A 24,518-nucleotide genomic window follows, 5' to 3' on the forward strand; every position below is an offset into this window, starting at 1 on the left:
TCCATGAGACTTGACCTAGATATGCTAAAGATTTGGTCACTTTCTAGAAGGATTCTCCACATGGCCATGTACTCCATGTGATGTAAATTTGCATTTCATTTTGATTAGCATTAGGGTTGAATTATGGTCCTCCTTAGCCTATAAAAGGAGGAGCCTACACCTTGTATTTTCAATATTAAATTGAGTAATGTCATGCTGCCCATTTTGTGCCATACTTTGCTCCTTGCCTACCTTCTAGGTTTTAATCTTCCTTTCACCACCTACAAAGGGGCTGGCCGAACCTCCCCATTTCCACACTCTTCATGCACCTTCAAGGTCACCACACCTCTTAGGAGGACCTTGTTCATCTCTTCCATTAAGCTTCCGCACCATCTTCAACCAACATCCAAGAAGAGCTCATAGGAAATCCATCATTTGGTATCATGAGCTATGGTTCTTCAAAGATGAGTATCTCTTTGTCATTTTCTTTTTGAGTTCTTCTTAAATCCGTGTTGTTCTTCATCTTCCATATTTGTCTTGCTGTTTTTTAATTTTTTTATTTGAATTGGTGTGCTGTTATGAAATTCCAATCGGTGCATCTTGTTCAATTGTTCTTGAGCAATCTTTGGGCAATTTTTGGTAGGATTCCATATAGTTTTTGTTGCTGTTTTATTTTTAGGTATTTGAGTCCGTATTGCAATTTTAATTGGTTCATTTGAGTCATGTTCTTCCAAAATGTCATCAAATCATAGTAGTACTTTGTTTGGCTAATTTGTTTCTTGTTTTTGGTATAAATGCTTGATCTGAATCTGCTGTGTTTTTTATCCTATGGTGTTTTTTATTTTTAGCTTGAGTTCATATTTGTGTTTAGATCTACACAAATTCCTTTTCACCAATTCCATTGTGTTTTTCTTTTGGTATATCTTGCTGTTTTTTTCCAGATTTACAGAATCCCCTGTTTTGCATAACTCTGGCCTCTGGATTTTGCAAGATTGAGGTGTTAGAGAAAGGACAAAAAAAGAATCAGTTCAAAAAAACAAATAGAAAAAAAATGATAAATATTATAAAAACAGTGTGCAATCCTGACGCTACAACTGGCGTAACTGAGCACTGATTTTAGAAAATTTATTAAAAACAAATGGTGCATGTGTTTGGAGTGAAACCAACGCCAGAATTTTTTTAAGATCTTGATTTGTTTGCATATAAATTTTCAGAAGCAAATATTAAAAGGCCAGCTCAGCATAAATCAGTGAAAATCACGCTCTCTGGACCACAACAATTATTTCAGTGGTGCTGTTTTTGATTTTGAAATCAAATCTAGTACTATTCTATAGGTTCCATTTTGTGTGCCATCCTTTCTTTTAGTACCTTTTTATTTGCTTGTCTATTTTCATTGGAACTCTTTCTAGTTGTCACATTTAATTCCTTTTGTGTGGTACTGCTTTTCAAATTAATTTGTTTCTTGCTTTAATTCTTTGACCTCTAAGCTTGGTGGTGGATTAATTATCAATTGGTACTTGATTGAGTGGGATTTGACTTGAGGGGAGTCTAGTTTGCTTAATAGGTGCTGGATTAAAGAATTAATCACCTAATTCCAAGAGGAACAAAGGCAAAGGGCAGAAACAAACACCTTCTAAATACACCACATACATTGGAAGGCCCAACCAAGAAGAGACAACAAAAAGAAGTGCAAATAGAAAAATCAACAAAAGGGAGTTCATCTAATTTCTTTCTACTTAACTCTTGTTAATTACTTGTTTAATTACGCAATTAGACGATGAGTGTGTCTTCAAGGGCTCCAAGTGTCCAAGAAGCCTCACCTAGGGCTGACTAGTTTAGAACTTTCTAGCTTAGCAATTGTTAATTGTTTTGTTAATTGCTTTTGTTTAGTCTTGTTTAAAGCTTTGATTATTTGTTTTGTTTGTTAAATAGTTTGCATTGTTTTCTTGCATTCAAAATTTGATTTCTACATCCTCATTGTGTTTCAAGTGATTTACCTAAAGAAAGATTTGTGTGAAGGTCTTGAGGGATAGTTTTTGGCTAAGGCAAAGACTTGGTATTTAAGTAGTCCATTGTGACTCACCTTTCTTACCTGGAAAACTACCTTCATTAGCTTCTGATATCAGTTGCATGGAACATAGACACTTTAGAACTCTTAAAAACAACATTATAGGAAAAGGATAACAACAATTAAAGGATCAAAGAGTGCTTGAATAAAGGAAAAACAAAATCAGAATCACAAAAAACCACAAGCTGAAAAACAGAATGGTTGCAAAGAAGCTTAAGGAGTCATCAATGGAGACTAAGCCTTCCAAAATGATGATCCAAACTCATTATGAGTGCTATTTCCTTGTACACAACCTTAGAACAAGATACAAAACGTAATTGAAAACAGAAACACCAAGAACCGAACAGAAATTGAAGAATAAGCTAAGAAACACAAATTCAAACGGTGAAAAGGATGAAGAACACTAAAACATTAGAAACTACCGATTGAAATTGCAAGAGATGAAAGAATGAACACTTATTGAATGAAGCTTGCTGGATTTGAGAATTTGGAACTGCATTCACGCCACTTGGAGTCTTGTTCCAAGATAAGTGAAAGGTTGCCGCCACTTGAAGCTCACCATTGGCACACAAGATAAGGCAAAGGAAGAAGAAGACAACAAGACTCACAATTTCTCTCTAAACTTGAGTATAGTTTCTCTACTTCTAATTTTCAATTCTGAATTTTACAAAGGCAAGAACCTTATTTATAGCCTAGGAGGTGCTGAAAAATAGGTGGGAAAATTCAAATGAAACTCATTTAAAATTCCCACAAAAAACAAGTCACATGAGAGGTGCGACCTTTTTCTACTATGACACCTCCTAAAAACTACACCTACACCCCCCTACCAAGTCACATGGGCAATGTGACTCTCTCTAATACATTCACACCTATTTATTTAATATCCACACCTCCTACAAGAGTCATTCAAATGATGCTCTTTTATTTAATGCTTGGCCTTGCCCCTCATGGTTTGGACTTGGGCTTCTTGGGCTTGGGTCTTCTTGGGCTTGGGCTTTGGGCTTGGGCCTCATCTTTTGCAAAGACTAATAAGAAGAACTTTAAATGCTTTGGCCCTTGTCCATTTCTTCTATTGAAGCCATCTTTTTGATTCTCATCAGCTTCCCTCCTCTTTCTTAAAAGTAAAACATTTCTAAACACAAAGCTTTAGTCATGTCTTCTCACTCCTCTAAATCTCTTAAAAGTGAGGTGAAATCCTTGAAATCTCTTTTGAAACAACTTTCCAAGGATATGCAATCAATTTCATCTAAACAATTGGAGAATGAGGCTAAAACTAATGAATTGACTAAAGCAAAGGATGAGAAGTCTCACATTTTAAAAAAATTACCTTCTCATGCATCTATCTCTAAAGATCATGATTCTTTTGGGGAGGGAAACCTTAGAATAATTGATTATTATCAAGCACCCCCTAGAAGACATAGAAGAGATAGAAAAGAACAAGAAAACCCAAGAGAGGTTAGGGTCGACCAACCCCATTTCCATAGAAAAGAAAGTATAGAAGCTTGCCTAGATTGGGAAATGAGGGTAGAAAAATTGTTTGCTTCCCATAAAGAAAGGAAAGAAAAATACAAAAGAAAAGAGAGGAAGTCGAAAGGGAAGCTAAAGAAAAAGAAAAAGAAAAAGAAAAAGAAAAGCATGAGAAGACCCTTGAGAAACAAAAGGCGTGGGAAAAGAGTGTTCCTTCCCACAAGGTCATTCAACAAGACGAAAGATTTAAAAATACCTTTGAAAATATGTGTCTTGTTGAACAACCTCAAAGCCTTACCTTTTGTAAAGGAACACTTGCAAGCATAGAAAAAAAAAAGAAGAATCCTGAAAAGAGGCTTGCATAGATTATTTTACATATTGTACCGCCCTGGTGGTCGGGTGCGATGACGTGGCAACCTGCTACAGTGTAGGCGTGTTGACAAGGCGCCAGGTTGGCAGATGGGAAGGAAGTCGGGAAGCGCGTGTGGTCGCCGATTGTTAAGTTGGCGTGTTCCGATTTCCAGCTTACCAGAATAGGCGATCGCCAGGTTGAAGATGAAGTCGCCAGATGTAGACTCAGGCGACCAGGCAATCGGAGATCGCCAGAATAAGCACATCGCCGAAAGACGAAGGAGAAGCAGATTATGAAGGCGGCCAGCGAGACCACAGGGAAGGTGTATGAAGGCCCTAACTCGCCAGTTTCAGTAGAGATCGCACTCCTAGGTTAGCTATGCACTGGGCAGTACCATGCATAGGTAACTTAGCCAAAATGAGAGTAGAAGTAGCGCCAAGTCAGGGAGCCTCCAGATGATGGCACGTGTACGGTTGGATACGAGCCACGTGTTCAAGTCTGTAACTGCCAGGAGAGAGAAAATCACCAGGTATATAAGAGTTCTTAACAGATTTCCTAAGGTACGCGCGTTCAGTTCATACACTTTACGCTTGCGAGTGACAGAGCTGTTTGTGAGAGAGAGTTTGCACGGTTCCAGTTCTTAGTATTTGGTGATACCGTCACTGACTTGAGCGTCGGAGTGCGATCGGCCGCAGCGGCGCCGTGTCGTTTCTTTGCAGGTTCTTGAGATAGATCCAGAGGAGGAACGGAAGTGAGAAACGGCGCGCACGTCGATCCTTTGACAACGCATTCTCCCGCGCTCCGGTCAACAGGCAGGATCATCAGGCGCCCACCGTGGGGCCGTGTAAAACGTGTTCCCATCCACAGCGTGAGTTCGTGGAAGTTTTTGAGGTTTTCTGCGCGGTTGTGTGCTGGTGCAACCGTCGTTGGCAGTTTCTCTGAGTTTCGTTCGGTGAGTTTGTGTTTTGTGCCGTTTGTTTGTCTTTCAATCGGTGGAGTGAGGTCTTTTGTTGCTTGCGCGCAATCTGTCTGGTGGAGGTTCGAGTTCTTTGGTGGTTTTCTGCGAAGGTTTGCGGTGTTCTTGGGTTCTTGCGCAGTTTCTTGAGTTTTCCCCGGTTGGTCGCTGATTCGTTCGTAGTTGAGGTGTCATTTGCTGAATTCTCGTGGTTCGCTGAAGTTAATGAGAAAGATGAGAAGCAATCGTTCCAGTCCCGTGGCTCCCGTCGCAGCTGAAGGCGACGCCGCCATGACCATGGCGCAGATGGCAGAAATGATGCGCTCGTTGCAGGCGACTGTAGAAGCCTCGCGCGTCGAGCAGGCAAGGATTCATGAAGACCTGGTCGCCTCTCGCGCCAGGAACGAGGAGCTCAGCAAGGTAGCTGAGGAGCTGCGTCGAGCTCTTCAGGAGCAGCAGGGTCGTTCTTCAGCTGAAGAGGTGGCACCGTCGACGCCACCTCGTGTTTTCCCAATGCCTTTCATTCAGGCGATTACCGACACGCCAATTCCCACGAGCGTGGTTCCGGTTAAAGCTGTTTTTACTGGCGTGGAGGACCCAGAGGCTCATCTGACCACGTTCCACACGCAGATGATGCTGTCGGGAGGGTCGGACGCCGTCTACTGTAAGATGTTCGTGAGCACGCTCCAGGGAACGGCGATGGAGTGGTTTGTGAGCCTGCCTAATGGCCACATAACTAATTTTCAACAATTCTCGAAAATCTTCGTCGAGCAGTATATTGTGAATAAGGCACCGCCCAGGGTGTCCTATGATCTGTTTGATATAAGGCAGTACCACGGGGAGTCCCTCAGAGACTACCTCAATCGCTTCGGAGCGCAGATGGTCAGATCGCCGGCCAAGGATGAAGAAATGCTGGTCTATGCCTTCAAGAAGGGCGTGCGGCCAGGGCCATTCTGCGAGGCCTTGATCAGGGCTCACCCAGCGACGTTTGCTGAAGTCAGGCGACTCGCGGTGGCCCATATCGCCGACGAGAGTGAAGTCGCCGAGAAGAGAGGCAGCGTGGCTCCCGCCAGGCCCCGCGCCCAGACCAGGATCCAGCCACAGAGGGTGCTGGAAACGGCAGCGGCGGCCAGAAAAGATCAAAGGACTCGCTATCCTTACGATAGGAGAAATAAGGGAAGAAGCCAAGCGCGCCAACCGCCAGCACGCCAACAACCAGCACGCCGAGAGTACAATCGCCCGCCTAAGCACAAATTCGTCATGGGACTAGCGGACCTGATCGCTATCCCTAACATATCTGCTAGGTTGAAGGCGCCCGAGAAGGTGGGCGACAAGGTGCTGGGGTCAAAGCCGGACGTTTGGTGCGAGTTTCACCAGTGCTTTGGCCACAACCTGGACTCGTGTTTGTCTTTAGGATACCAGCTCGACGATCTGGTTAAGAGCGGGTTCCTAAACGACTATCTGCTGGATAGAAGGACCGGAGGAGCGTCGAGTTCCCAGCCGGCAGGTGGAGAAGCCCAGCAGCACGAGATGCCTATCCATGGGGAGATCCACACCATCGCAGGGGGTTTCTCAGGTGGTGGATGCACCGCATCGCAGAGGAAAAAGTACGCGCGATCGGTGATGTCAGTGGACATGTTTGAAGATCACTCGCCGGAAGTGGACATTACGTTCACCAAGCAGGATCTTCGGGACGTTGTGCCTCATGACAACGATCCCATTGTTATTTCGTTGATAACAGCAGGGAGGAAGGTCCACCGAGTTCTGGTGGACCAAGGAAGCTCGGCAGACGTAATGTTCTGGCCGACTTTCACGCAGCTGGAATTGCCCCTTGACCAGCTAAGGCCCTATGGAGGGTGCTTGTATGGGTTCGCTGGCGACCAGGTGGAGGTCAGGGGGTACATTGAGCTGAGAACCACGTTTACCGATGAGGCTGGGTCGAGGACGGAGAAGATCAAGTACCTCATCGTAAACGCCCCTTCAGCATATAACATCCTGTTGGGAAGGCCCACTCTTAACAGGATAGGCGCAATTCCATCGACTCGGCACATGAAGGTGAAGCTGCCGTCCATGGAAGGGGTGGTGATCACGATAAAGTCTGATAAGAAAGAAGCGAAAAAGTGCTATGAAAATAGCCTAAAAAATAAAAGATCAGTGAGCTATGTAACGACCACCCCGCCTCCCGGTGTGAAGCCCAGACCGCCGGTAATAGAGGAGGCCGCCGGAAGGGATGTAGAGATGGTGGAGGCTGAGCTGGGGGAGAGGAATGCCGGCCTGGAGGAAGAAGAGGCGCAGAATCGCCCTGAGGAAGCAAGGGAGCTGGGGATCGCCAAGGCGGTGATCGCCAAGGCGGTGATCGCCAAGGCGGTGATCGCCAGAGAATCCAGGCCCAAACCCGTCGAGCAGTGGCTCGAGAAGGAGATCGGGGGAAAAGTTTTCAAGCTCGGAAGATCTCTGGAGGTCGATCTCTAGGACCAGATCGCCAAGGTGATTGAGCGGCATCTGGACGCGTTTGCTTGGTCCGCTTCGGACATGCCCGGGATCGATCCCGACTTTTTGTGCCATCATCTGGCGATGGACAACATGGTGAGACCGGTGCGACAAAGGAGAAGGAAATTTAACGAAGAGAGGAGGCAGGCAATCAAGGACGAGACCCAGAAACTCCTCGCTGCAGGCCACATCAGGGAAGTCCAGTACCCTGAGTGGTTGGCGAATGTCGTGCTGGTAAAGAAGAGTAACGGGAAATGGCGCATGTGCGTCGATTTCACCGATCTGAACAAAGCTTGCCCAAAGGATTCGTATCCTTTACCAAGCATTGATGCCCTGGTCGATAGTGCTGCAGGGTGCAAGCTGCTGAGTTTCCTGGACGCCTTCTCGGGCTATAATCAGATCAAGATGCATCCCATGGATGAAGAAAAAATAGCCTTCATGACGGAGAGGTCGAGCAACTGCTATAAGGTGATGCCGTTTGGGCTGAAGAACGCGGGGGCCACGTACCAGAGGTTGATGGATCGAGTACTTGCACCGATGCTGGGAAGGAACGTGCAAGCCAACGTCGATGACATGGTCGTGACCTCGCAGGAGAAGAGCAAGCACGTAGCAGACTTGGAAGAATTGTTCACGACGATCGCCAAATTTAAGTTGAAGCTCAACCCGGAGAAATGCATTTTCGGCGTGGAGGCTGGAAAGTTCTTGGGTTTTCTTTTGACTGAAAGGGGAATAGAGGCCAACCCGGACAAGTGTGCCGCCATCTTGGCGATGAGGAGCCCGGCTACAGTGAAAGAAGTCCAGCAGCTGACGGGTCGGATGGCGGCCCTATCTCGCTTCGTGTCAGCAAGCGGAGAAAAGGGACATCCCTATTTCCAATGCCTGCGGCGCAATAACAAGTTCGCTTGGACGAAAGAGTGCGAGGAAGCTTTCGTCAAGCTGAAGGAATATCTGGCGAGCCCGCCGGTTCTGTGCAAACCACTGGCGGGAATCCCTCTCAGGTTGTATTTCGCTGTGACTGAGAGGGCGGTGAGTGCGGTGCTCGCCCAGGACCAGGATCAGGCTCAGAAGCCTATTTATTTCGTGAGTAAAGTGTTGCAGGGCCCAGAAACGAGATATCAGGCCCTTGAGAAGGCCGCGCTGGCTGTGGTGTTTTCGGCGAGGAGGTTGCGCCACTACTTCCACAGTTTCACAATACTGGTGATGACTGACCTGCCCATCCAGAAGGTCTTGAAGAAACCTGACGTTGCGGGAAGAATGGTGAAGTGGGCAGTGGAGTTGTCAGAGTTTGACATTAAATATGAGCCTCGAGGCCCGATCAAGGGGCAAATCTTTGCAGATTTTGTAGTCGAGCTCTCATCCGAGGCAACGCGGGTTGAAGGTGACGACTTCCGTTGGGTACTCTCGGTGGATGGATCGTCGAACCAGCAGGGTAGCGGTGCTGGAGTCATATTGGAAGGACCCAACGGCGTGCTGATCGAACAATCGTTGAGATTCGCCTTCAAAGCCAGCAATAACCAAGCAGAGTATGAGGCGCTGATCGCCGGGATTCTGCTGGCCAAGGAGATGGGAGCTAGGGTGCTGATGGCTAAGAGTGACTCGCTGCTGGTCACAGGGCAAGTAACAGGCGAGTTCCAGGCTAAAGATCCACAAATGGCGGCTTACTTGGCGTATGTGCAGGAATTGAAGAGTTCCTTTGCCTTTTTTGAAGTAGTGCATGTGCCCCGAGAGCAGAATGCCCGAGCTGACTTGCTTGCTAAGCTCGCCAGTTCAGGCAAGGGGGGTAGGCAGAGGACGGTGATCCAAGAAACTCTGAAGACGCCGAGGGCATTTGTAGCAGATCACCTGGTCCTTCAGATAAGCAAGTCGACGGTGAGGGCAGCGAGAAGCCATAAGTCTTTGACGCAAGAAACTCTGAGATCGCCAAGAATTAGAGCATGTCAAGGAGAGAAGGTGGACGTGATGCAGGTCTGCGCCACCCATGAGCCAGACACTTGGATAACACAGTACAAGCGGTGCTTGGCAGATGGTCTCCTCCCGCTGGATCCAGCAGAAGCTAGGACGGTAAAGAAAAATTCCAGCAAGTATACATTGATTGATGGCGATCTGTACAGATTTGGGTTCACTCACCCACTCCTGGAGTGCATACACGGCGAGAAGTGCACGAGAATTATGGCAGAGCTCCACGAAGGAATATGTGGAAGTCACGTCGGGGGTCGAGCTCTGGCCGCAAGGACTCTCCGTGCAGGCTACTATTGGCCATCCATGAGAGAAGATTACAAGAAGTATGCCCAACGCTGCGAACAATGCCAGCAGCACGCCGATTGGCACAAGGCACCTCCCGAGGAGTTGAAGTCGATCTATAGCCCTTGGCCGTTTCATACTTGGGGAATCGACATCCTGGGACCTTTTCCACTGGCGATCAGGCAGATGAAGTACTTGGTGGTGGCGATCGAGTATTTCACCAAGTGGATTGAAGCGGAACCAGTGGCCCAGATCACCGCGCACAAGATCGAAGGTTTTGTATGGAAAAACATCGTGTGCCGGTTCGGAGTGCCTAAGCGCCTGGTGTCAGATAATGGGACGCAGTTTGCAAGCCACCTGTTGAAGAAGCTTTGTGAAGGGGTGGGAATTCAGCAAGTGTTTGCATCCGTCGAGCACCCTCAAACAAATGGCCAGGTGGAATCAGCTAATCGGGTGTTGCTGAGAGGGTTGAAGAGAAGGCTCGAGAAAGCCAAGGGAGGTTGGGCTGAGGAGGTACCCCGTATAGTTTGGGCGTACCACACCACCGAGCAGTCAGGAACCCACGAGACCCCGTTTAGTTTGGTCTACGGGTGTGACGCCATGATTCCAGTGGAGATCCAGGAGAGCTCGCCGAGATTCCAGAACTTTGTAGAGGAAGACTCGAATGAAGAGAGAAGGCTGAACCTGGATCTGCTGGATGAAGTCAGGGAGGAGGCAAGGCTGAAGGCTGAGGCGGTGAAGAGAAGGGTCGAGCGAAGGTACAATTCTAAGGTGATGCCAAGGCAGTTTAGAGAAGGCGATCTGGTGATGAGGAAGGCCCACCAGTACGAGATGGAGAATAAACTATCACCCAAGTGGACTGGACCGTTCAGAATAACCGAGGCACTCGGAAACGGAGCCTACCGCTTAGAGACGCTGGAAGGAGGGGCGATCCCTCGTACCTGGAACGCCACACACCTGAAGTTGTACTATAGTTAAGAGCTTTGTAAGTAAAGACAAACACAAATGTTATATTGCAATGTCTCTGTTAAAACAGTTTCAAGGGGGCACTCTTTTTTCCCTAAGGAGGGTTTTTAATGAGGCCACCCAATAAAAGAAGAGTTTTCGAAGTATAAGGTGTTTCCAGATTGCATGTGTGCTATTTTCGAAAGTTTTGAAAAAAGACCTTGTCATTTGTACATGATTTGAGGCAAGAAAAGATGTATCGCGTGCTTTCTAAAAATTTTAAAGTCCTCATCGTCTTTCGGCGATTGGAGGCACCAGTTAAGTTTTAAAGTCCTCATCGTCTTTCGGCGATTGGAGGCACCAGTTAAGTTTTAAAGTCCTCATCGTCTTTCGGCGATTGGAGGCACCAGTTAAGTTTTAAAGTCCTCATCGTCTTTCGGCGATTGGAGGCACCAGTTAAGTTTTTAAGTCCTCATCGTCTTTCGGCGATCGGAGGCACCAGATGGAAGACCTCAACGCCCCCGCGCGTTTTGAGGCAAGTTGAAAAGACCTCCTCGCCGTTGAGCGAGTGCAGGCGAGAAAGAGAAAAAGTCCTCCGTGTTTCTGGGAGCGAGAAGATGTAACTCCTGGGGCAATGTCGAGGCAAGGTAAAGACCTCCTCGCCGTTGAGCGAGTGCAGGCGAGAGAAGAGAAAAAGTCCTCCGTGTTTCTGGGAGCGAGAAGATGTAACTCCTGGGGCAATGTTGAGGCAAGGTAAAGACCTCCTCGCCGTTGAGCGAGTGCAGGCGAGAAAGAAAAGGCCATTAGTGCATCCAGGGGGGAGGGGATGTACACCCTGGGCAAGTTGAGGCGCCAGACAAAGTCCTTCTCGCCGTCGAGCGAGTTAAGGCCGTTTAGAGTCCTTCTCGCCGATGAGCGAGTTCAGGCGAGTTAAAAGACCTTCCCACTTGTGTGCGGGTATAGGCAAGATAAAATCCTTCTCGTCTTGAACGAGTTCAGGTATGGCGAAGAGGGTGGAAGAAGTTTGAAAGGTGGCTAAGGTGGGTTCGAAGAGAACGCCTAGCCAGCCCGTCTTTAAGCTCTGAAGTTCAGGGGGGTAAAGGAAGATCCCAAAGGGCATTTCTGCCCCAGATAAAGAAATGACTGCCAAAGCCTGAGGCTAAGAAACGCTGGTGTCACCAAGAGGTCTTGGTGATCGCGAAAATTTCAAACACGGCGAGAAGGTTGAAAGGCCTGTTTGGTAAAGCAGGCCGAGTGGGACGTTGTTTGAACCAATGATTAAGTTACAGTTCGTTGCTTGGAAGCTTTTCTTATAATCAGGTTAGTGCTTCAAGAGTACACGTTGTTTAAAGCGATTATTGCTTAAGTTTGAATTGGCTCGAGGCAGTTACGCCAAAGATTGTGTTTGCATAATCGCTAAGTTAAACTCGGCAAAGGTAAACATACAAAGGGATTGAAAGTGCTCAAAAGGAAGTCAGAAAGAAGAATATCAAAGTTTCGCTATTTGAAATGAGTAGCTGTTCAAAACACATATGCAAGAGTTTTTACAAGGTAAATACAAGTAAATTTATAAAGAAGCAGATGGGGTGGAATTGGTTGAGCCTTCGGCGGGGACGACCTTCCCATCTACTACTTCGTTCTTTAACGACACCATGCTGAGGTCAAGATCAGGGAATAGGCATGCGAATTGTTCCCGAGCGGCATCGAACCCAGCAACCAGAATCTGAGCAGAGCTTAGCTTGAGTTCTTCAATTTGCCTTTGATATTCTTCAATCTGTTGCTTAAGCTCCTTGTTCTGCTGCTCCAGCTCTTCGACTTGTTTTCGCAGTTGTTTGTTAGTCTCTTGAGCGTGGAGAAGGTCGTCAGTAACCTTCTTGGATTCAGTTTGAGCTTGGGCCAGCTCGGCAGCCATCTTCCCCTTCTCCTTGTTTGCCTCGGCGAGATCAGCCATGGCGTCGTCTCTCGCTTTCTCTACTTGCCCAAGTAGCTTTTCGCGGTCGATTGACCTTTGCTCCAGTTTTTGTACCTTATCGGCGTTAGCTTGAATTTGAGCCTCCAGGTCGCTCGCCTTGGTGCGCAGAGGCACGATTCTGCTTTCAAGTTCAACTTTTTCTTGGTTAAGTTCATGGACTTTGCGGCGAAGGTCAGCAGCTTCCTTGCGCGCAAGCCTAAGCTCGGTACTTAGAGCATCCTCTACTCGGGAATGTTCCATTTCCGCGAGCGTTAGGCTGAAGGCCACCTTCTCCACCTCAACCTTCATTGTGCTGTTCTCGGTCTTGAGGTTGTAGATATCATCCTGTAGCCGCCTGGTGGAGCTCTCCACAGCTCTCGTTATGATCGATGGGATATCCTCTGCAATGGTTTTGAGTTTAGCAGTCAGGGGTTCCCACATCCTCGTGACCTCGAGGGAAAGGTTTGCGGCTTGGAGAGGCGCCAGGGGGGCTTGTTGAGGGTTCTCGTCGCCACCTTCCTTAGCGATATTTTCGGTGGTTGCTTCTTGGCGTGGCGACGCAATCGGGGACTCGGTGATTAGGATTGGAGAGGTATGAGCGACCTCATCCCCGATTGGAACGATTCCTGCAGCTGAAGTGTTGGAAGGAGGGCCCCCTCCTGCTGATATGTGTGGTGTAGAGGCGCTCGGAGGGTCCTCCAAGAAGTTTGGCTCTGGGGCCTCGGTTGCAGGTGGCGCAGTGGCCAATGGAACTGCTTGGACTGGTGGTGAAGGGACTCGTGGTGGTGGCGATGAGGGAGGAGGGGCAGGTGTTGATGGTGGTGTTGAAGCTGGAAGAGGGGGTGGGGCAGGTGGGGAAGGTGGTGCCACCCTTTTCCTCTTTGTAACGAGGCCATCCTCAGTGACCTCGTCGTCCTCTTCCTCATCCTCTTGGACAACTTGGGGGGCTTTTCGTTTTGGCCTCTTAAGGACCAGTTTCTTTCGTTGGGTAGGCTCCTTCGGCGGTGATCGCCCATGAATGATGGCCTTCTCGACCGCCGAGTTGGGCACCGTCTGGGAACCGGTCGCCAACCCGTGGTTGCGGGCGAGCGCCTTCAAGTCAGCGAGCATGTTCTTACCCAACATGGTATCTGCATGAAACGAAAATGCATGAGTTAGCTCAAAGGGGAAAAAGATTAGCGTAGAAGGCAATGAAACAGCAAAAACAGGCATATGCAGAAAAGATAAAACCAAAGTCTTGTGTGTGTCGCACAAGACGCCCAGAAACAATATCAGAAGCAGTGTCAAGACAAGAGTGTAGCGTCCTAACCTATTTGGAATTCCAACTGGTCCTCAAAGAACTCGAAGGAAATCAGGGTGGGGGTCAAGAATGTTATGTGGGCATCTGCCACCCTCTTCCAGAATAGGCAGAGGTCTCGATCCAAAGCTCCCATGCTATCAGGACTTCTAGGCCTCCTGAAGCAGCTCTTGGACTCTTTTTTCCCCTTGTCCACCCAGTACAAGGGGAAACCGTCGAGAAGGGAAGTGTCTTTGTCATTTGCGCGAACCTGGATGAACTTCCCCTTCCAATCCTTGTACGACTGCTGGAAGATGGTGAAAATGGATCTCCCAGCAATGGCATTCAGGCTGACCCACAGGCGATCTCCTGGGTGCTTGGCCTCGAACAAGAATAAAAACACGTCCACTGACGCGGGCAACCCCAGGTGGGCGCATGTTATCTCGAAGGCTCGAACAAACGCCCAGCTGTTGGGGTGAAGCTGGGCGGCAGCGATGTTGAGCTCGGTTAAGAGCTCCCTCTCAAATCGGGTAAGAGGGAACCTGAGTTTAACCTTCTTGAAGAAGGTGGTGTAGACGAAGCAGAAGGGCCCATCGGCACTCACTTTATCATCGGCGCACACTGGCAGAGCGGCGGGGCAAGGCAGCACCATCATTCTCTCATCGTGCTCCTTGTGAAACGATTGGTGGACCTCGTCCCCATTGGTCAGTCGCAGAATCGCTCCCGCGGTGTTCACCGACGAGGTCTCCTTTAAGAGGGTTGGGTTAGCCCATGGGTATAAAGCCTTGAAGTCTGGCAGAGGGATGGGGGCTCCTCCAGCGTTTGGTGGAGTCGCCTGGGCCAGAGCGGTTTGGGAAGACGCAAGCCTCACAGCCTGCGAAGAGGGAGCACCACGAACTTGCACTGAGTCGTGTGCTTGTGAAGGAGGGTTTCGCGCTGATGGAGGGGGGTTCGGGGTGATCTTGGTGCGAGTCATGATGGCAACTGCAAAGGAAGAAGAAAGGAAGAACAATCAGGAGGGTTACAAAGGCTGACTCGATCATAGAAGGAAAGTGAAAGACGAACGAATGTGAGTTCGTTGCGACGATCGACAAAGCCCTAAGTTACGCAGAAGGAGAAATGGAAAAACAGCCCACAGCGTATGCACCAGACAGTTACAGGATGATGCAAATCGGTGAAAATGCAAGGAAACCCACCAGATGAAGGAAAGTAGCTACCTTTCGATGATCAGGAGAGCGTTGAAGGGAGGTGGTGATCTGGAGCGTCGAGGAACGTCGAGAGTTTTCGCAGAAGGAAATAAGAGCGTATGCAAGTGTGAAGAAAGTGATGGAACAGTAGGAGCGTAAGGGGTTTAAGGGTTTTCGAAATAAGTTTGGAAGCGCTAACGGCAGATGAAGAGAGCCGTTGATGAAGCCACGTGTCGAACGATGCGCGAAGGGTTTGGTGGAGCGCCAGAGCAGCAGAAAGTACTATCGCTTGGAATTCCGCGTCCATGCCACGCAGACCGGTGTTAACGAAGGCTCTTTCAGTCTTTTCGCCAGACAAGTCTTCGCTTAAGACTGGGGGGCTTGTGTACCGCCCTGGTGGTCGGGTGCGATGACGTGGCACCCTGCTACAGTGTAGGCGTGTTGACAAGGCGCCAGGTTGGCAGATGGGAAGGAAGTCGGGAAGCGCGTGTGGTCGCCGATTGTTAAGTTGGCGTGTTCCGATTTCCAGCTTACCAGAATAGGCGATCGCCAGGTTGAAGATGAAGTCGCCAGATGTAGACTCAGGCGACCAGGCAATCGGAGATCGCCAGAATAAGCACATCGCCGAAAGACGAAGGAGAAGCAGATTATGAAGGCGGCCGGCGAGACCACAGGGAAGGTGTATGAAGGCCCTAACTCGCCAGTTTCAGTAGAGATCGCACTCCTAGGTTAGCTATGCACTGGGCAGTACCATGCATAGGTAACTTAGCCAAAATGAGAGTAGAAGCAGCGCCAAGTCAGGGAGCCTCCAGATGATGGCACGTGTACGGTTGGATACGAGCCACGTGTTCAAGTCTGTAACTGCCAGGAGAGAGAAAATCACCAGGTATATAAGAGTTCTTAACAGATTTCCTAAGGTACGCGCGTTCAGTTCATACACTTTACGCTTGCGAGTGACAGAGCTGTTTGTGAGAGAGAGTTTGCACGGTTCCAGTTCTTAGTATTTGGTGATACCGTCACTGACTTGAGCGTCGGAGTGCGATCGGCCGCAGCGGCGCCGTGTCGTTTCTTTGCAGGTTCTTGAGATAGATCCAGAGGAGGAACGGAAGTGAGAAACGACGCGCACGTCGATCCTTTGACGAGGCATTCTCCCGCGCTCCGGTCAACAGGCAGGATCACATATATACCGAGATATCCCCAAGTGAAGGTCAAGTTATCTATAGGTAACTACCAAACCAATTTTTTATGTGAGGTAGTGCCTAAAGAAACTTGTCATGTCTTATTGAGACAACCATTGCCAAGTGTACAAATTCTCATAAACAATGGTTGTAACAACGAAACTATCTTTACACATGAGAGAGAAAGTCTTCATGAAGGAGAACTCATGGGCCAAATTAGAGTTGATAAAACTTTAGCGCTTTTAAAAGGAAAACTTTTGTCACCTATGAGAGAAGAGGTTCAAAGACATTACCTTGGGTACAATTCTTGTTTTCAAACTACACCTAAGGCAATGTCTCAAGAACTCTATACTCCTTCACCTTTTGTAAATGATCCTTGGGAAGACACAAACTTCATATTAGAGCTTCCTAGGACAACAAAAGGTTTTGATTCGATTTTCATGGATAAACTCTTCTCTAGAGAAGTGCTACATCTTCATGGTTTATGTACCGTCCCGTCCCCGGGCGTTGACTAAAGTCAAAGTCAAAGATACGGTGGGACCCATTGAGGGGCCCAAGGAAGGAGGATGAGGCGTCGCCAAGAGGAAGAGGCGTCGCCAAGAAGAAGAGGCGTCGCCAGAACGAGGCGTCGCCAGTACAAGACGTTGATGGCGTCGCCAGTATAAGACGCTAATGGCATCGCCCCTCGATACCCACGGGTAGAGAAGACTGTGGAGGGGGCGAAATCGCCAGAAGTCAAGTTAGAGGGGAGAGAAAGATGGCTTCAAGGCCATAGTTCCAATACCAGTGGGGAGTACACCAACTCGTGAAGCCCACGCCACCTCAGGGTGCTCCCTGGGATAGATACGACCCAAGAGAGGGTCATGCCCAGGGACGAACCAGGGGCGTGGTACGAGAGGAAGGTAGATACACTCCCAGGGTAAGTGACTGAAACCTGGGGAGCATGAGTTGGCACCCAGAATGTCACCCCCTGCGCCAGCGGCACTTCGAGAAGGAGGGAACTCACGCGACAGAATGTTCCTAAGATTGGGATACAGCGCCACGAGGTCCCTCCACGTGTGACAGTAATCAAGTCAGAGAAAAGATCATGAGTCAGATGTAGTAAATGAGTGTTTCCTCATCAGGTATGTTTTATTTCAGTTAACGCTTTAGAAACACTTTAAATGCCTCCATTAAAGGTTTTAAGGAAACGTGTTAAATACGCCTTAAAGCGCCTTAAATGCACTTTAAGACGTGTTTAATGCAGGGTGGCATTGAAAGGGTTTTCGAACGTTCGAAGCGGGGATCGGACATTTTGGAAAATTTTCCCCAGAACATACGCTAGTTGTTTGCTCGAGCCCGGAGGCTACGCACAAGGGACTAGGGAAGGATTATTTGCCAGAACCAGAAACAGTACACAAAATACAGTTCATTTCCACCTTCAGAGTGCCTTTCACGGTGCTTCGATACGAAGGTGTAGAGTTTTGGTGTTTCTCGTTGGCTGACTTGAGGGTCGGAGTGCAAACGGCCGCTAGGGCGCCCATTTGCTCACTTCTTTGCAGGTTCTCGCAGATTACCGGAAAGGGTGTCCATAGCAGACGGGCAAGGTCGCATAGAAAGACGTACCCGGGTTAACCGGCAGGAACATTTGGCCCCCACCGTGGGGCCGATTTAAAACATCAGTCCCATCATAAGTTTCAGTTCGATGGTTCCAGAGAGTTTATCAGACCTACCATAACAACAGGAGAAATTCAAAAGAAAACGTTGAAGAATGAGGGCCACGAGACAAGGTTCTGCACGCACTACGAGTGAGGAAATGACCATGCAATAGGTCATGGACATGATGCAAGGGCTGCAGGAGGAAATGGCGGAATCAAGGGCGGAGCAAGAACGTATGTAGGCAGATCTCGCGGCCTCCCATGTGAGAAACGAAGAGCTTCATCGTATGAATGAGGAGTTGCGCCGTGGTTTGGGCAATAACCAAGGGCAACGTCACCTAGATGAGACTGAACGTCTCACCCCACCAAGGGAGTTTTCCACACCATTCTCACAGGAGATTCTGGAAGCAGTGATCCCCAACACGTTCGTAGAGCCTAAGGTGATCTTCACCGGGATGGAGGATCCTGAAGCACATCTCACTGCATTCCACACGCAGATGGTGCTAGTAGGCGGCTCTGATGCCGTGAGGTGCAAGCTTTTTATGAGCACCTTGACGGGAATGGCTATGGATTGGTTCATCAGCCTTCCAGACCGCCATATCACCTCCTTCCCACAGCTTTCGCGGTTATTTAGGGAGCAATACCTAGCGAACAGGGCCCCACCGCCCGTTTCGTATGATCTGTTCGACGTAAAGCAGTACCAGGGTGAGACTCTGAAGGAGTACATCAACCGTTTCGGGGCCCAAGTAGTAAAGGTTGGTACTACGGAAGAGCCCATGATCGTGTACGCGTTCAGAAAAGGCGTGTGTCCTTGCCCCTTTTGCGAATCCATCATTCGCAACCGCCCCAGGTCCTTCGCTGAAATAAGGCATCGCGCGGTGGAGCATATTGCCTCTGAGGGAGAGGTGTGTGAGAAGCGCACGAGCGTCGCACCCTCACGCCCGAGAGCACAGACGCGGGCTCAACCCGTCAGGGTCAACGAGACCACGACGGGAAGGAAGAAGCAAGAGGGGAGGCGCCCCTATGAGGCAAGAAAACCCCAACCCAGGGGTCAAGCGGGAGGAAATCGTCCGGCCAGGGAAAGGGCCAGACCGGCGAGGTACGACTTTGTGGTGGAGTTGAAGGACCTAATCGCCGTGCCTAATATAGCTGAGAGGTTGAGGCGGCCGACGAGGACTGACAAGGTGCTAGGGCCTCGCAAGGACTCTTGGTGTGAGTTCCACAAAGCTTTCGGTCATCACATCAACAACTGCCTGTTGGGGTACCAGTTGGACGAGTTAGTAAAAAGCGGGTTCTTAAAGGATTATCTCGCTGAACCCACCACGATTGTGACCCTGCCAGAACCAGCGGAGGAGCAAGTGCATGAGATGCCGGTCCATGGCGAAGTCCACACCATTTCTGGTGGTTTTTCGGGAGGGGGACCCACACCATCTCAACGCAGGAAATATGCGAGGGGAGTAAATTCGATTGATGAAAGAATCTCAGGTGACCCGTGGGAGTCAGACCTCGTGTTCACGAGGGCAGACCTACGAGACGTCGTCCCCCACGACAATGACCCCGTGGTCATTTCGGTTGTCACGGTTGGAAGAAAGGTGCACAGGGTCCTAGTCGACTAGGGGAGTTCCGCAGATGTTATGTTCTGGTCGACATTCAACAAGCTTCGATTGTCTCCCGACCTTTTGAGGCCCTACACCAGTTGCTTGTACGGGTTTGCAGACAACCAGGTGGAAGTACGTGGCTACTTGGAGTTAAGGACGACATTCACAGATGGAGCGTCCTCACGTACTGAAAGCATCCGGTACTTGGTTGTAAACGCCAATTCAGCCTACAACATCCTATTGGGCAGACCGGCGTTGAACAGGCTAAGAGCAGTGGCCTCCACGCGCCACATGAAGATGAAGCTGCCAGACCTCACTGGCAAGGTGATCGTCATCAAATAAGATCAAGAAGAAGCGTGAAAATGTTATGAAAATAGTTTGAAAACAAAGAGGGGCGTGTTCATGGTGTTCGAGCGTCCGCCGAGTTTAGACACAGCGATGGAGGTAGAACCCTTGAACGAGGCGACGCCTAAAGCAGACGCGCGCACAGAGGAGAGGCATGACGACGCTTCGCCTATAGAAGAGGCGACGCCGGGAGACCACTACCGGGCAACGCCCCCTAAGGAAGATAGCAGGGACCGGGCGGCGGCTAGCGTGGTGGAAAGACAGATTGGCGGTAAAATGTTCAAGTTGGGGCTTTTGTTAAGCCAAGAAGAACAGGACGAAGTGGCGGAGGTGATTTCACCTCACTTAGATGCTTTCGCATGGTCCGCCTCAGACATGCCAAGCATCGACACTGACTTTTTATGCCACCACATTAGCATGGACGCCTCGGTCCGCCCCGTGTGACAGAGGAGGAGAAAGTTTAACGAAGAAAGGCGGCTCGTGGTAAGCGAAGAGACGCAGAAGTTGTTGAGCGCCGGACACATCCGGGAAATCAAATACCCCGAGTGGTTGGCCAACGTTGTTCTGGTGAAGAAAGCAAACTGGAAGTGGAGGATGTGCATGGACTTCACGGATTTGAACAAGGCGTGCCCCAAGGACTCATATCCACTACCCAGCATTGACGCCCTGGTGGATAGTGCCTCGGGTTACGAGATGCTGAGCTTTTTGGACGCTTTTTCGAGGTACAATCAGATCAAGATGCACCCGAGGGACGAGGGGAAAACAACGTTCATGACAGAGACATGTAGCTACTTCTACAAAGTGATGCCATTTGGGTTAAAGAATGCGGGCGCTACCTATCAGAGGTTAATGGAAAAGGTCCTGGCGCCCATGTTGGGGAGGAACGTGCAAGCCTATGTAGACGACATGGTGGTAACGTCGCGCGATAGGAGGCGACATACAACAGACCTGGAAGAGTTGTTTGCCACCATCTCAAAATATTGCCTCAAGCTAAACCCTGAGAAGTGTGTCTTTGGGGTTGAGGTAGGAAAGTTTTTAGGTTTCATGCTTACGGAAAGAGGAATTGAGGCAAACCCTGATAAGTGCGCAACCATCATCGCTATGAGAAGCCCGACATCAGTGAAGGAAGTGCAAGAACTGACAAGGCGAATGACGGCATTATCAAGGTTCGTTTCTGCAGGAGGAGAAAAAGGACACCCCTATTTCCAGTGCCTTAAAAGAAATAGTCGCTTTGCGTGGACCAACGAGTGTGAAGCAGCTTTCATCAAGTTGAAAGAGTACTTGGCGACACCACCCGTCCTTTGCAAACCAGTGGTAGGTGTGCCCCTCCGTCTATACTTTGCGCTAACAGAGCGGGCCATCAATTCTGTGCTAGTCCAGGAGCAGGACCAAGTACAGAAGCCCATCTATTTCGTGAATAAGGCCTTACAAGGCCCAGAGACGAGGTATCAGTCGCTGGAAAAGGCAGCATTGGCTGTGGTATTCTCGGCCAGGAGGCTCCGCCACCACTTTCACACTTTTACAGTAGTGGTGATGACGAACCTCCCCATCCAGAAGGTACTGCAGAAACCTGATGTTGTTGGAAGGATGGTTTGCTGGGCGGTGGAGCTGTCAGAGTTTGACATCCAGTACGAGCCCAGAGGATCTATCAAAGGACAGGTATATGCGAATTTTGTTGTAGAGCTCTCACCCGGAGGCGACCAAGAGGTGGAGTCAGGATCGCAGTGGTCGCTCTCAGTCGATGGCTCCTCCAATCAGCAAGGAAGTGGAGCAGGAATAGTCTTGGAGGGACCCAATGGTGTTCTGATCGAGCAAGCTTTGCGTTTCGCTTTTAAAGCGAGCAATAACCAGGCTGAGTACGAGGCACTGATCATGGGGATGCTCCTGGCCAAGGAGATGGGTGCGCAGAACCTTCTGGTGAAGAGTGATTCACAGCTGATCACAGGGCAAGTCTCGGGAGAATTTCAAGCCAAGGACCCACAAATGGCGGTGTATTTAAGGTACGTCCAGTTGCTGAAGGGAGCATTTAGCGCTCTTGAGCTAGTACATGTCCAGAGAGAGCAAAATGTCAGAGCTGACCTGCTTGCCAAGCTGGCCAGCTCAGGCAAGGGGGGCAGACAGAGGACAGTAATCTAAGAGACGCTCAAAGCTCCGCGAAAATTCGTGGAAGATAACAGGGTGGATGCCCTCCATGTTTGTACAGCGAGAGGGAGACCAAGGAGTCATCGTTCTTTGACTCAAGATACAATGAAGACACCTCGCATCAGCACATAAGCGGACGCACCCGAGGGAGGAAAACATACGCAGATATATGACTTAGCCGAGGGAGACACTTGGATGACACCATACAGACGATACCTGGCGGATGGGGTTCTCCCAGTAGAACCAGAAGAAGGCAAGAAGATTAAAAGGAACGCTGCAAGATATACCCTGGTAGACGGGATATTATTCAGACACGGGTTCACCCACCCCATCCTAACGTGCGTAAGCGGCGACGAGTGCACCAGGATAATGGTTGAACTCCACGAAGGTATCTGCGGGAGGCACGTAGGAGGAAGATTTTTAGCTTCCAAAGTGAAAGAGGATTGCGTGCGGCACACTCAGCGCTGCAAGCAGTGTCAGAGGCACGCTGATTGGCACAAGGCGACGCCAGAGGAGTTGAGATCCATATACAGCCCATGGCCTTTTCATACGTGGGGAATCGACATCCTAGGCCCGTTCCCACTAGCGATAAGACAGATGAAGTATCTGATCGTCGCCATTGAATACTTCACCAAATGCATAGAGGCGGAGCCCGTGGCCCAAATTACTGCGCACAAAGTGTAGCACTTTGTCTGGAAGAACATCGTATGTCGCTTCGGTGTGCCCAGGCGATTGGTGTCCGACAATGGCACCCAGTTTGCAAGCCAACAGCTGAGAAACCTGTGCGCAGAGGTAGGCATCAAGCAGGTGTTCGCATCAGTCGAACACCCCCAGACGAATGGACAAGTAGAGTCAGCGAATAGAGTTTTGCTGAGAGGACTGAAGAGAAGGTTAGAAAAAGCTAAAGGGGCGTGGGCAGAGGAAGTGCCAAGGATTGTATGGGCGTACCACACTACACCCCAATCTACCACCATGGAAACGCCTTTCAGCCTAGTATATGGGTCAGATGCGATGATCCCAGTCGAGATCCACGAAAGCTCTCCACGTTACCAGAATTTTGTGGCTGAAGACTCCAACGAAGAAAGGCGAGTGAACCTAGACTTACTAGACGAAGCCAGGGAGGAAGCAAGAATAAAGGCCGAGGTAGTAAAAAGAAGAGTGGAGCGACAGTATAGCTCCAAGGTGAAGCCCCAGCAATTCCAGGTTGGTGACTTAGTCATGAGGAAGGCTCACCCATATGAGCTAGAGAATAAGTTATCTCCCAAATGGACCGGACCCTTCAGAGTCATCAAAACCATGGGGAATGGTTCGTACGATCTAGAGACTTTGGAGGGAGGTCCCATTCCACGCAGCTGGAATGCGGCCAATTTAAAATTTTATTTCAGTTAAATTATGAGTAACGAAATACGAATTGTAAAGGGGACACTCTTTTTCCCTCTCGGGGGTTTTTTAATGAGGTCACCCAAGTAAAAGAGAAGTTCAAGAAAACTTTGTCTCAGTTTTTCTCCCCCTACTCAAAGTATAAAGACCAAAGGTTAAAGAGATAAAAGACAAAGACCCAAGGCAGCGTCAGGTGTCGCCAAGATGAGGCGTCGCCAAGATGAGGAATCGCCACGAGGGGGGGCGTTGCCAAATGTAGGCGTCGCCTAAGCAAGGCGCAGACATCAGAACACGTGCGTTCGCCTAAAGGTCAAGATGACAGGTATGTCCAACACAAGGTAAAACCCGGGTGTTTTAGTCCTTGAGCAGGGGTTAAGGGATTCCTTTGGGACGCCCCCTCCTCAAGTATGAATAACTAGCCCCGGTATAAGATGGGAAGCACTTCGACTTGGTGTTTTTTAGACAGCCGAGGACGATACGGCGCTGCTGTAATAGGCCTCTCCTCAGGCGTGGGCACCAAGCACCGAAGAGATAAGGGACCAGTTGCCTTGGTGTTTGAGACGCTCCATGGACGATACGACGCTGTTATACAGGCCTGATGGATATCCAATAGGAGAGGATTTTCTTAATGAAGGAAAAGGATTTTCACCTACACATTTGAAGTTCTTCCTTCTAGTCTTCTCACAAATTAAAAGAATTCAAAGAGAAGATCAAGCCTGAAGATAAAGAAGTCTACAAACTCTCAAATAATAGGCTTCATTTTGAATATCTCTCTTTAGTAGAAAATATATAGAATAGTCTTTGGGAAGGTGCTTAGAGGGAAACATAAGAAACCTCTTTTGTAAAAGCATCTTTAGTTTTTAGTTTAGAAATAGTAGAAGCTTAGGGGGGTGTGAACTTAGTAAGGGATGCTAGGGGGAGTGTAGATATGAGTTAGGAGGTGCCAAACTAGGAAGGAAAGTCACACTTCCTTCATGCACAAGTTGGCGCCGAAAGTTGCATGTCATTAGGGGCACATTTGCATTTGATTAGCTTTGCATTTCAGCACCTTATAGGCTATAAATAAAGGTGCTTGGCTTGTACAAATCACATTTGGAAATTGTAGTAAGAAAACTCTACTCAATTTGAGAGAGAAATTGGAAGAGCTTTGGTGCCTTCATCAAGTCTTATCTTGGGTGTCTATGGTGAACCTCAAGTGGCGGCAACTCACTAATCTTGGAGTATCCACACTCTAAGTGGTGTGATCACTCACCTCTCCTTCCATCTCCATAAGTTTTCTATTCTCAAGCTTTGTTTCTTCTTCACGTTCATGTTCTAGTTTACTTGT

General features: G+C 48.9%; 1 protein-coding gene across 1 annotated transcript; it reads left to right on the plus strand.

The window, feature by feature from the left end:
- The first annotated feature begins 18,286 nt into the window (after positions 1–18,286).
- On the plus strand, positions 18,287–19,342 carry LOC137829206 (uncharacterized). Its single transcript, XM_068636002.1, has one exon. The coding sequence runs from the start codon at positions 18,287–18,289 to the stop codon at positions 19,340–19,342; it is 1,056 nt and encodes a 351-aa protein (XP_068492103.1).
- Positions 19,343–24,518: the final 5,176 nt, after the last annotated feature.

Source organism: Phaseolus vulgaris, chromosome 7, assembly GCF_000499845.2.
Source record: "Phaseolus vulgaris cultivar G19833 chromosome 7, P. vulgaris v2.0, whole genome shotgun sequence".
Taxonomy (NCBI): Eukaryota; Viridiplantae; Streptophyta; class Magnoliopsida; order Fabales; family Fabaceae; genus Phaseolus; species Phaseolus vulgaris.